Consider the following 13,269-nt stretch of genomic DNA (forward strand, 5'->3'; position numbering starts at 1 on the left):
TGCTTGTCAGGATTTTTTGCTGGAAGCCTCAGGGTAGAGGGATCATAGAAACAGCCACTGGAAATAGATTTTGTGTCAAGACCAGACTGAACTAAATTGTTTGAGTTTATAGCAAGCTAGATTTCTGTGCACAAGCTCTCTTTCTTGCCCCTCTACGTATTTGGACTTGGGATAGAGCTTTGAGCAGTTTAACATTTGTAAAAGTCAGATAAAATAGGCAATAGGAAGCACTGACTTTTTTGTTTCCTGGTTCCCATGCCCTTTGTGTGACAATGCAAATAGCAAACACACAGGTGCATGTCACTGGCAGCTTAATGAGCCACTCTGACCATTGTTGGAAATCAAGCTGCGCAAAACCTTGTGACAGAATACTAACCTAAGGGACAAACTACAGGCCTGGGGGGGGGGGGGGGAGGAGGCAGGAGGACAGGGGGGCAGACACTATCAGAATTAGGGATGTGGCATGTGGGGAAGACTTTTAACCCTTGTTCCGATTCAGTTGCCCCATTAAAGCTGCTATTTGCTGCAGGTAAAAAGTTGCTATTAGCAAAGAGAAACCTCAAGATGGGATTTTGGTGTGGGGAAAGGGTTAAATCCTGCTTCCCACATGTCTTAGTTCCAATCCTGGATCACTCACACAAGCTGCTTTTAAAAACAACAACCAACAACAACCCTAGACACATTAAATACAGTTACCCGTTTTACTTCACCTGCAGAGTAGCTCTAATAAGATAGTATTGCTAAAGCAATATTCTTTTTTAATATTTTATTTTTCAGTTTTTAATTTTTCATAAGACATTCAAATCTCATTTGACTTCCCTCCCCCCTTTCATGATTTCTTCAGTTATAATTTTCTTACTGCTTCTCCTCAACAGACCAATTTCATTTATCACTTTTTCCAGTGCTGTCAGAGCTGCCTCCAGGTCCCAGCTCACAGAGGACCAACGCTAGCCGGTAGTAATGTACAAAAGTCTTTATTGAAGTACAGTTTCCATTTTCAAGCCGCAGCGCGCAGCTCTACGTCTTAGAAGCTAGACCGGCGAAGCTCCGTCTGAGTCTCCACCCCCTGTACACCAGTTTAAGACTCTAACCTTACTCCACCTCTTCCGTCTCTCCTTTCTCCTCTGGGTCCTTCTGCCCCCCGGGGTCTCCTCCTTTCTGGACTCTTCTGACGCTGACGCTGACCCCCCTGACTCCTGTCCCTCCTTTCTGCGGGCTTTAGGACCTGGCTCCCTATCCGGGCTACCAACTGCGCCGCCCTCCTGTACATTTGAACTTGGCGCGCGCGCCCAGCCTCCAACCTTCCTCTTGACCATTTCCTCGCTCTCCGATGGAGGCGTGGCCAATCCTGACTCATCTCCTCCCGCTGGCGGTGAGCCGCCTGATCCCGATACCTGGGACTCCTCCCCCCTACTGCGCTCTGGTGGGGAAGCTGGTCCTGATTTCCAACTGCTGCTCTCTGAGTCCCCTCTGGCCCCTTCTTCCTGGGGTGTCCCCCTAGGCACCCCCTTGCTCTGACCATGGGAGCCCCTTTCTGTGAATCTTCCGATTCGCTGGAAAGACTCAGAGACCTTGGGCCGCTGTCATCGCTAACATTTCCTTCGGATTCCTCCCCCTCGCTCTCTATTTCCTCCCTTTCCTGTGCCTCTGCTCCTGAGCCCCTGACAAGTGCTTTTTTCTGGGGGGACTCAGGGGTACACATACCCCTAAACATTTTGTGAATCTAAGTTTGACCTCATTGAGGGGCAGTATTTCAATATGAGTAGGAAAATGATAGTACCCCTAAAAATGTTTTTTTTTAAAAAAAGCACTGACTCTTTCTTAGTCAATAGTTTTAACTACGAGTTTTAAGATAATCTTGCTAATGAATTTGATTGTTTACAATAACTTTTCAAATAATTTACATAATTCCCCCATTCTTTGTTTCTTGGTTTCTGATTCTCCCAGTGAGTTTTGCCATTTCAGCATAGTCCATCAGTTGCATCCTGCAACCTGGCCTCTATCTGAACTACACCTCCCATCAGCTCTGGCTGTTCTGGCTGTGGCTGTTGGGAGTTGTGGTCCAAAATATCTGGAAGCCACCAGGTTTGGGAAGGCTGTTCTAAAACCTTGTGGCCTCTTAAAAATTTCAGTCCTTTCCAGGCCACCTTCTAGAGGCCAAATCCCAGTGGTGCAAAGGAGAGATAAAAGTGGTTGGAACAATAACACACATTTCATCTTTGTACTAGTTTTGGTACACACAGTCCTTGCCCAGGCAAACAAAATGATATGCAGTAATAAAAAGATACAAATTAAGTAACCGCAGAAAGGAAGTCGAAGGAAATGAAAATTGAAGTTGTAGAGACTTTGTTTTTCATGTTAAAGTATTTGTAAATTGTGAAAATGAAAAATAAAATTCATTACAGAAAAGATGTAGTGCTGTTAATATCTAAAGCAGGAGTGACTGATACACTGCAGCTGAAGAAGGCCTCTGGCATCCCAAAGACTGAGACTCATCCCGGGGGCTCAGCAGGACGCAAGAGATTCTCTGGGGCTACTAGCTCTTTAAAAACTCTACTAACTCCAGGGAGTAGGATTGGCCATCTAGTCCAGAAGGCCAAAGGGTTGTTGAGTGGAGGAAGGTGGAAGAGAAAACATTATCCACTTGGTTGCTGCTGTGGCAACAAGGAGAGGTTAGTTGTATATGTATACCATGCAAAGACTAATAATAATAATAATAATAATAATAATAATAAAAACAACCAGAGCAACAGGGTGGTGATTACTCTGGGGGCATCAGCAACATAAATGACTACTGGCCCAGTCTCCAACAGTGCTCTTCATTCATACATCTAAATATAAAATAAACAATACGTAGGAGGATTATTTCAAGGCTTTATTTAAGTAAAATGGCCATGCTTCAAAAACACATTACAGTCATGTTTGAAAAGAAGGAATATGATTTAAGACTACATTGTGTATTACATAAAAACAATCATGATAGCTTATGCTGCCTCCATCTTGGAAAGGAGGGTCTAAAAGAAAACTTTATAAAGTGCCTATTTATCTTTGTACAAAGTTCACCTATCAAAGAATTTTCAAAAATAGACCAGTTCTACATAGCAGGGACTTACCCAGAGAGCACACTCACTTCATGAATGCATTTCTAGATTTAATTGGTTTAACAGTCATTCCCTCTTCCCAGAGAACCCTTGGGATTGCAGTTCTGGGCCAGGAAAGCTGGGAAATGCTGGACTCCTCTCCATTCTTTGGGCTGGGGAGACTCTGCTCCTAATTATTTAACTAAGGAAAAAAATTTACCGTTTTTGATGGAATATGTTTTATAATTTGACCTAAGTCAATTTTTTCAAAATTTCTAGTTAGCTCCCGTGTGGATCCATTTTCAAGAGTCACAAGGGAAATCAAAGACCAGTCCTTTTTTCCAGGGGGTTCTCAAGGGCACGCAGTCCTGGCACCTCTTTTTGCTGTTAAAAAGTGTGGCACATACTGTAACAACTTCATGGTGAGTACCAGCACTATTTTTCTAGGGGGAAAAGCACTGAGTAATTCCATAAAAGCTTCCGCTTACAAGCCAGTCAGAATATTCCTTTCCCATTGAACACAATACACTATATTACAGTGAGTGATATCACCATACATCCTCAAAAAAACAAAAAACAAGAAAAATTAAAAACTATGGAAAATAATTATGTACATCTTATTTCACTGAATATACAAAGTTTTAAAATCAACACTAAAAACAATTTAGCAATACAAAATGTGGCTTTTATTTTTACAACTGTGCTTTCATAAGTGAGTAACTTTACAATGCTCATGTAGACATGTGCCCCAGTAATCCTGCATTACCTCCATGTATTTCAGTGGAATAGTTATTGGTGGTTTGAACCCTATACCTAAAGATACACTACTGAATATAATCTATATTATTCCCTACATAAAGCTGATCGCAACTTCACTGAACTAATACAAATATGGGACTAGTTCCACAGGATCTTTAATACACCCATGCCCCAGTTCACCTCTTTATCATGAGCAGACAGGACTGGCCCATCCATGAGGCAAGGTGAGGCGACCGGCTCGGGCAGCAGGATCCACCGGGACAGCAGATTCAGCCTCCAAGGAATGCCTCACCCGCTGCCTCTGCAGTGCCCTCCTCTTCAACCATCAGGTAAGGTTGATTTGACCTCCCTCTGTACCCAAAGTAGAGCTTCATTCATCCCTCATTCCCTGGTGGGTAGAGCACCATGTTGTGGTTCACCTCAGGTGCCAAAATGTTTTGGGCCAGCCCTGTAAGTAGAGACTCTGGATGAGGATGTGCCCCCTATTCTCATAGAGACATGTATGGGGCTTAGATGAGCATCACCATGCAGACACTCACCCAAATCTGCTTCTGTGCCAGGGCTGGCCCCATAAACTTTGCTGCCTGAGGTGAAGGACAAGGTGTTGCTCTACCCATTCCATGTGCAGAAGCTGACCAGACAAGCAGCTGACCCTTACTTGAACACTGGTGCCAGGAGAGCACCCTCTGCTGCATGAGAGGCCAAAAGGCATGACAAGGCATGATCTGTCCTCTGAATAACTAACAAATGTTCCATTTTCTCGCCATCTGCTGCCTGAGGTGCCACCTCACTCTGCCTAACGGTAGACCCAGCTCTATTATCTATGCGCGTCTCCCTCTTCTCAAAGTGATACACAGCTTTGACCTTGCATTGTTCACAGTAAATCAATTCAAGACTCAATGGATGCAGTGAGATGAAAATTAGGTATTCCCTGACTACTAAGATGTTGTAAGTGATGATGCACAAAGCATTTCTCATGTGCTTCAAATGGGGCTTGAATGGAAGATATATTGGTCGTTTGTGTACTAGATGATATACTATAATTGCACAATTCTAGATCCAGGGACTGGGGATAGGTAGAATTCTGATTCTAGATACTTTCAAGATTCATTGTTTGTAGCAAAAACAACACAAAATTAGCCAAACCATGTATCAAATAGGTGTTTGTTTGTTTGTTTTTTTAAAAATAGCTGTGTTTCATTCTTTTTTATAGAAACTACCTAGGGGTAAGACATGTATTCATTACATTTTTCTCTACTTTTCTGCGCATAAAGGAAACCGCCCCTCCGGCAAGGCATCAAAATCCATTTATAGTTTAACATCAGTGGAGACAAACAATCTATGCATTTTAATGGGGTTTTGCCACCAGTTTTGGATCCCAGATACTGAAAAGACAGAAGGGTTTATTCTGTCATGTCTTACTCCCGTACAATTCCAACTGAAATGGAACAGTGCTGATCAAACCCTTTATTTGTAGGAACATTTAGTTTTGCAAGAGAGTCTTACACACGTTAGCAAATTATGCTGTGTCATAGAGAAATTCTTATTGCTCAAATGGGAAATCCCAAATAGAAGTTGTGGGACACAAATTAACGACAAAAAAGTGAAAGTGTATGTGTGCATATATGTAGAATCCAAACTAGATGTGGTATATAATGCAGAAACAGGTATATGAGCAGTCATATTTCACTATGCCATCCATTATCAAAATATTTAAAAGTAAATCTAACAATAACAGCTGAAAGAAATGGGCCTTGTTACTTGAATATGCCTGCAATCCTATGCATGTCTACTCAAAAGTCAGTCCTCTATTGAATTCAATGGGATCTGTTCTCAGGAAAATGAATATAGCATTGAGGCCTATAGCACCCCCCTGGTTATCTGCAGACTGGTCATATTTTAATGCTAAAATATATATTCAGCCAGTCCTTAGATATTAAAAATACTCATTTTAATCAGAGTTTGTTTTGTCCCAAGAACACCTGGATTCACTATTAAGAACCTATGAAAATAGTGATGAATGTTATTTTATTTAAAACAAGAAAATTAGACATTATCTTTGGTCCTAAGAATTCTATATCCTAGAAAGTCAGCTGCTGGAACAACAACAACAATAACAATAACAACAACAACAAAACCCCAAAAAGCAAAGGAAGTGAAAAATATTGGGGAAATAAAATATGAAATGAGTTTTCAGTAGGAAAAAAATATCACAAATTCATGGTGATTTAAGATTATTATAAAACTTTTTAAGTGCTACCCCGACAGTGAAATTTTTATAAAGTTCACAAAATTTTTACTACACATTTTGACAAGAACGAGGAGGTGCAAAAAGAAAAGACAATGCTCACTTGTCCCACCTAAAATATTTTCTCACAGAGAAATGTAAATCATAGAAAAATTAGAGCAATGTTAACAACAGCTGACATTGAAGAGGTAGGGTAGCAGTTTTTGTGCTATTGCCTGTACGGAACTTCTAGGTCTCAAAAATGAAATGCTTGTCAGGAAATGCAAAGGTTCTTGCACTGCTGCCGTCACCATGTACTGTGTATCTAAAAACACCTTTGGTGCAGGAATCAATGCGAGATCCCAGTGTAGGAATCACTGCACATGACCATCATATATGTTGGTTTTTTATGCTGCATAATGTTCTGGTGCACACATGGAAGACATCTCAACTACCTGCAAAACTGAACTGCTTTCATTCAACTGGTACAGTCGATGCATGTGTGCTATGGAAGTTGAGAAAGAAATACTGCTACTAATAATTTTATTATTTATACTCCGTCCACCTGGAAACATGCATGTGGGGCAGTCTAATGTGCAATGTATAGAGGTATGGCAAGGAAGCTATGGTCTCCCCGCCCCCCCGACAATAATTCACATAACATGCACATGTAATTTATGTTTTAGTACCTGTGTGTAAACAACCCCTCTTGAAGAGGAACTGGTCTCCACACACCACTGTTAGATCATTACCAATGTTGTGATTTTTGCCTCAGGTTTGTTGGTATAGACTGAGTTCTGTACCAACTTTATATAAGAGGTTTGTAATGTAAATCACAAGCGGGAGAAAGGCACTGTATCAATTCATCCTTATTGCAATAAGCAGAGCCTTGCTCCAGTGGTGTGGGAGAAAGTGGAGAGTGGCGCCCCTAAATGCCACTGACATAGAAGCCCAGACTAACGTGGGAACAGAAGACAGGTCAGCTATTTATACAATGGCACTGGCCTAGGTTCCCTGAAGGACAAACGCTGGTGCAGCCGGGGGTGGGGGGTATGGAAGAGCCATTATAGCTCCAAAACCCCAATGAGAGTGGAAGGAGGATGGCACATTGCAAATGAACTGTTGTGAACAATAACTTTGTCCAATAACCTGGACTTTAGTTTAGCATGGAAGAGTAATCTCAAGGCCCAGGGCCTAACCAACTACTATGCAGAACAAATGTGATTTCTTCATGTATTTAATCTTTTTAGGAAATAAATCCACAATTTGATAAAACAGTAGTAGTCAGGAATTAAATAATATATCTGTTTTGTGTGTGTTCCAGTTCAGCAGTGGAATGGTCTACTCCGGGAAGTTGTGGCCTCTCCTTCCCTGGAGGTTTTTAAGGAGAGGTTGGGTGACCATCTGTCGTGGATGCTTGAGCTGAGATTCCTGCATTGCAGGGGGGTGGACTAGATGACCCTTGGGGTCCCTTCCAACTCTAGAATTATATGATTCTATGATAAATGATTTTAAAGGCTGTGAGTTCAGGTGGATTTTTCAATATAAAACATGAGATACCTCAGTGGATCTAATCAAATCAGAAGCCAAAGTAAATTTAATTGAAACGTGGCCTGAGGAATTGTATGATGGAATGAAGGTAGGTGGGTCAGAATCAGTGCATATTTTTGAACAGCATTACAGTAACGTAAGTTCAAAGAAAATGGCTTGAGTCTGCTTACTATTATGATGGTTGTTCTACTTTTAATAACAGAGAGACAATTTTAAGCTACTGTACATGAAGCGTTCTCATTTATGGACTGTATTGCATCACAACATGAGCCACGTAAGTTATTTTGCATTGAATGGGTCCTACAAGGGCTAGGTGGCTCAAGAAAAACTATCAATAGTTTGTTAATTTCCCTCTCACTTTCAATGAAAATTTGTTGTCATGACATTATATAAGTTTGGGGCTTGATGAGGGATAGCAGAACAATGAAAGCTACCTCTTGAAACACCTTCCATGTGTAACAGGAAAAAGGTAATTTCAATTTCAAAATCAGCTTGGCTGCTGATTTGGGGCTGCACTGCAGAAGGTGAAAATGAATCCACAAGTTTATAAGACTAATAGTACTTTCACATATAATCAGTGGATTGGTCTGAAATTCTTGCATTATCAGTGCATTTGTGAGTAAAATTTTGGTGATCAAGTACAGGTGATTAATCCTAAGCCCCTGCTTTCCTAATATAACTGCTGTGTATTAACTGGTGTTTTATTCAAGAAAAAAATCATTGTAGAGGGACGCGGGTGGCGCTGTGGGTAAAAGCCTCAGTGCCTAGGACTTGCTGATCGAAAGGTCGGCTGTTCGAATCCCCGCGGCGGGGTGCGCTCCCGCTGCTCGGTCCTAGCGCCTGCCAACCTAGCAGTTCGAAAGCAACCCCGGGTGCAAGTAGATAAATAGGGACCGCTTACTAGCGGGAAGGTAAACGGCGTTCTGTGTGCTGCGCTGGCTCGCCAGATGCAGCTTTGTCACGCTGGCCACGTGACCCGGAAGTGTCTCCGGACAGCGCTGGCCCTCAGCCTCTAGAGTGAGATGGGCGCACAACCCTAGAGTCTGTCAAGACTGGCCCGTATGGGCAGGGGTACCTTTACCTTTACCTTTAGGGCTGTAATTGATTCTCTCTCCACTACTCACACCAGTAAATTAGAAATCAATAGGAACTTCTCCTGCACACACTTCATTTATTAAGGTAAATGGGAGCTTTGCGAAAGTATTAATTCCTATAGGGCTTGTGCAGGAGAACAGTGTGCCCATATTCAGACTACTTCAGCCATATTGCAACCTTTGCATTTCCTCACTGTTTAAATTTATACTAATTGTCTAAATGCCATCAAGGCAGTGAACTGGGAATGTGTTTTGTTTATAAAAAGCACCCCTCCTCATTTAAAGCTTTTTAGTCAAACCTTTAAAACTCATTTTTTATAACTCTAGAGAAAATATTGGAGCCAGAAGACAAAAACCGCCCCCCCCCAATGTCATCCACGCCTTTGGTGAGCATTTTAGAGACAGTCTAGTGAGTTCCCAACAGTAGTGGTCAGGTGGCAGTGTGTGCTGTAGGCATGTTCTTTTGCTAAGCTGACCAGGGCTGATCACATTCTCTGCAACCTGTTTTATTTTCTGAGAAATATCTTAAGCAGAATCTCCACATTTTCCCCAAGTGCCTTTTTCTTCTCATTTGTATAAGAAAACCCGGACCAATGTACAGGGAGTTTTTCTTTAAATCTTATGACAGACAAGCTTAGGAGACAGCGAAATATCTTGTGTCACCTCTCTCCATCTCAAATGATCCATGTGACATGAAGTAGTTCAATATCTGGTCTTCTTGATCTCACAAAAGCTCTTAAAAATATCACAAATGTTTACAAAATATAGGCTGTAATCCAATATAGTCTGTAAAGAAAATAAATGAATGCAACAACAATTTCTTGCTTGCTGGATGTTGTCTTTTCTTTCCATATCACGTCTTTGATAAAGACAGAATAAGTCCAAAGCAAACTGGATGAAATAAACTCGCACATCCAGAAGGAAATAGGTGCATGGTGGAGCTGCTCTCACCTGTTTCTGTAGCGGCCGGCAATGTCACCTGCATTTCCGGTGCCACAAGAGGTCTCTTTTGGTAGTCATGCCGAGGCTTGAATGTATTCAACTTTTGGTGCTGCTACCCTGAGATATTCTGGATTCTCAGCTGCAGGAAGCTTAGAGATGCCATTGGCTTTGTTCTCCTTGGGCAAGAAGTCTTGCTGATAATCGGGATTGTCCAGATTTATTTGGTGGTTGGTTGTCTGATCCCAGTAGGGCAAGCTGTTGAAAACTGTGTTAGCAAACGGAGAGAGGCTTGTGTTGAGATATTCAGGGTTGTCCAGTGCCGTACTGCGGGAATTCTGATGGTTTGAATCAGCCACAGACTTAGGCTCAAGGGTAAGAGAGAGATTGTTGTAGACTGGATTTTGCACAACAGAAGCAGGTGGTGTTTTGGTCACTAGCTGATTCACGTATTCTGAAAATGGTTGCAAGAGAATTAAGATCGGCAAATGCATGACTTAACATTATCTTCAGTCAAATAAGGAAATAATGTCAAAGAACTAGATATGCCCTTCAGTAGGTGAAAGGCTGACAGAACATTCTGGAGTGTAACCAGAGCTAATCATGTTCATATAGGAGCACGAGGGGAAATTAATCCAGGGACAAGAAAACAAAATTTTCCTGTGGGTATTGCAGTTCTCATGACAAAGCATTTTAGGGCGAAAAATGATTCTGTGGCCAAATTGTGATTCAACATATGGGACTGACAGGGTTGACCTAAATCAGTTTGCATATAAAGAGCTGTGAGCTCTTTGGCTACTCCTAAAATCCTCTCACTTTGAACTTAATAAGATACTTTTAATATGCTTTTTAATATGCTTTTTGGACAGTGTTCTCGAAGCTACCAGCATGAGTTTGACCAAACTGCGGGAGGCAGTGGAAGACAGGAGTGCCTGGCGTGCTCTGGTCTAGGGGGTCACGAAGAGTCAGACACGACTAAATGACTAAACAACAACAACAACAATATGCTTTTTGGGTTGTGTTTCATATGTACAATGTACTCTCATTGCAGCTTTTGGTTCCTTTATTTTATTCGCATTAGTTTCCCCCCCTTCCATATAAGCTGTGCACATTTAATATGCCTTTTTAGCATACAACTGTGTGCACATCAAAATTCCCGTTAGGCACATGAACTTATGATGCCAAAGACCAATTCTAGGCATTGTTGGGCAGTCAGAAGCAACATGCCTGTAATAGCAGATACATCTACCCCCTGCTTGCTTGCCAATAGGTTTGGCAGGTCTTTGTTTTTTTGAGTTTTTTTGCCAGGGCTTCTGAGCCTTTATTTCTTTGTTTTTCTTATTTTAATGCAAGTGCCCCGAGAGTTACAGATGCTTATAAATTGACAAAGTAAAATAACATTTAAGAAATCTCCCATCTCATCTCAAAGGCAACCTGTTCAGATGCTGTGTGTTGGAACATAACATGTTGATCCAGTGACCAAGATATCTGTGTTACTACTCCTCATAACGGCCTATTCACTGATTTACAGTTCAAAGCAAGAAAATCACGGAACTAACTATTTGGGGAATGGCAAAAAGAGACATGAGAAAAGTTGTGTGAATTTTGTCATGATTCTCTGCATATACAACGGGAGAACAGATGCCCTCTCTAAAGACTAAATCTGCTTGCCTGAGAATTAACACAAAGATTTGGCGATCTCTGTGTACTCACCAGGAGCAGGTAGGAAGCTATCATCCAGGCTGTCATTCAGGCATGTCTCAGTTGGATCTGAACTATATCGCTGGATAAAGCTGTCTTCTCTCACTGGAAAGCCCTGCTGGTTAGGGGAAGGCATTGATTAAAACAAGGTGTATGGCACACTGCTTCTAATAGCACAACACAGCCATCCCAAATCTAAAGAGAAACCTCCATGACCTGTGTTTGTTTTAAGCACTCAGTGATATCGAAAAAGCTGTGGAACAGTTTCACAGTTTCTGCCTGTGGTCCTGAATTATTCAGACTTACCCCATTTCTATCAATACAGGTTACAGTTGTAGAATTATTGCTGGTAGCGCTCTAAAATAGAAGAAGAGGAAAAAAGTTTCATTGTTTTTGATTTAACGGAAGAAACATACTAGATTACCCAAGTGCATTTCATACTTATAAAAACTGTTTTGAAAACATTAACGTTTATTTTGGCAAAAGGTATGAACCAGGAAAGCTGATGCCACAATGCATTTAAAGTGTTACTGCATTTGTTGGTTTTGTTGCTGCTGCTGCAACAACAACAACAGACTAGCATGGCTACCATCCTGGACTTTTCTCAATATGGAAACTTTTTGGAAATAATTCCATACCAATGAACTTAAGAGAGGTGTCCGTGAGTTTGATGGGCTGCTGAAAAATCCCTGGTGTGGAATGAGGTATTCATCTGCATCCACGATGTCCTCCATGTCTTCCTCTTCCATCAGGCTTCGGTAAAATTTTGAGTCTGTTGGGCTTGGTAAGTGCATTCTTTCATCACCCTGTCAGGAGGCACACCACAATGAGAATTTGTGATTTTGGGTTGCACCATTAATCACAGGTAGACATTTATCATTTCTCCCAACAGCTCATGCCATAAAATACAAATTCAAACTGAGACCAAGAATGGCAAAGTTCTGTATTCATGGCAGCTGCTTCACTGTAGCACTAGATCTAGCTAGTCCGGCATCCTATTTCCAAAGTGGTTCATCAGACACCTCGCAGAAGTCTTAATGATGATGCTTGTGGGCCTTTGCCCTTGTTCTTCCCCAGGCAGCTCATTTTCAGTGTGCCAACAACAGTCCAGGTGACTGAAGTTGGGATGTGTAGAACCCACCTTAAGAAGTTTCACTAGTCTTACTTCAGAAATTTTGCCGGAGCTGAAACCTCTAAATTTACACTGAAATTTGGGTTCATGCAAAATTTGGTGCTGAGTGAGGACAGTCATAATTTTTGCTACACAACACAGCCCCCTTCAGAGGTGGGGTGATGCTTAGCACGTCCTTCCATTATTGGAAGAGCTGCAAAAACTGCCTCCTGCCTTCTGTTAGCAGAGATGTCCACTGGATCACTGCTAATGGAAAATCACAAAAGCATTCTGTCTGGTTGATGAATAGTTCAAGAGCTAATATGGATTACAAATACATCAGAATCATGTTACCAGATTAAACTTAAATTAAACTTGTGTTTAATTTACCAACTGAGACATTGAAATTTTTGTTTTTAGCTTTATAGAAAACAGCAACAACTGTTTTGCACCACTTCAGCCACTTTAAAATAAAATAATTTTATTATGCTAAAATAATCTTAACATACATTTCTTTCTTATTGCTTTCCTTAAAAAAGTAGTCACCACATTACTGATGGTCAATACCTGTATAACCAGGTAGCGCTGGGGGTCCCGAGCCATTTTGGAGAATTCTGCTATCAGCTCCCGGAATTTGGGGCGACTCTCTGCATCAATCATCCAACCTTAAGATAGAAAAGAGAGGGAGGGAGGGAGGGAGGGGACAGAGTTCAAAGTGACACTTGAAAAACCAGGAACATCTGCTAGTAAAAACGTAAACTATAAAAGGAACCAGAAACTTCCGATTCCCTTGCATAGTACTGAACA

General features: G+C 41.4%; 1 protein-coding gene across 2 annotated transcripts in view; it reads right to left on the reverse strand.

Moving 5' to 3' along the window:
• Nucleotides 1–2,860: 2,860 nt before the first annotated feature.
• The window catches only part of EGFR (epidermal growth factor receptor), a 140,406-nt gene continuing 129,997 nt past the window's right edge, over nt 2,861–13,269 (reverse strand). Inside the window, exons 24-28 of one of the 2 annotated variants that reach the window (XM_028749908.2) lie at nt 13,030–13,127; nt 11,990–12,157; nt 11,658–11,708; nt 11,364–11,466; nt 2,861–10,104 (exon numbers count right to left, since the gene is read on the reverse strand). In XM_028749908.2, coding sequence (XP_028605741.2) covers nt 9,728–10,104; nt 11,364–11,466; nt 11,658–11,708; nt 11,990–12,157; nt 13,030–13,127 — 797 coding nt within the window. In that variant the 3' untranslated portion in view covers nt 2,861–9,727. Of the gene's footprint in view, nt 10,105–11,363; nt 11,470–11,657; nt 11,709–11,989; nt 12,158–13,029; nt 13,128–13,269 lie in introns of both variants that reach the window. The other variant, XM_028749907.2, reaches the window with a different exon arrangement.

This window comes from Podarcis muralis, chromosome 12, assembly GCF_964188315.1.
Source record: "Podarcis muralis chromosome 12, rPodMur119.hap1.1, whole genome shotgun sequence".
NCBI lineage: Eukaryota > Metazoa > Chordata > Lepidosauria > Squamata > Lacertidae > Podarcis > Podarcis muralis.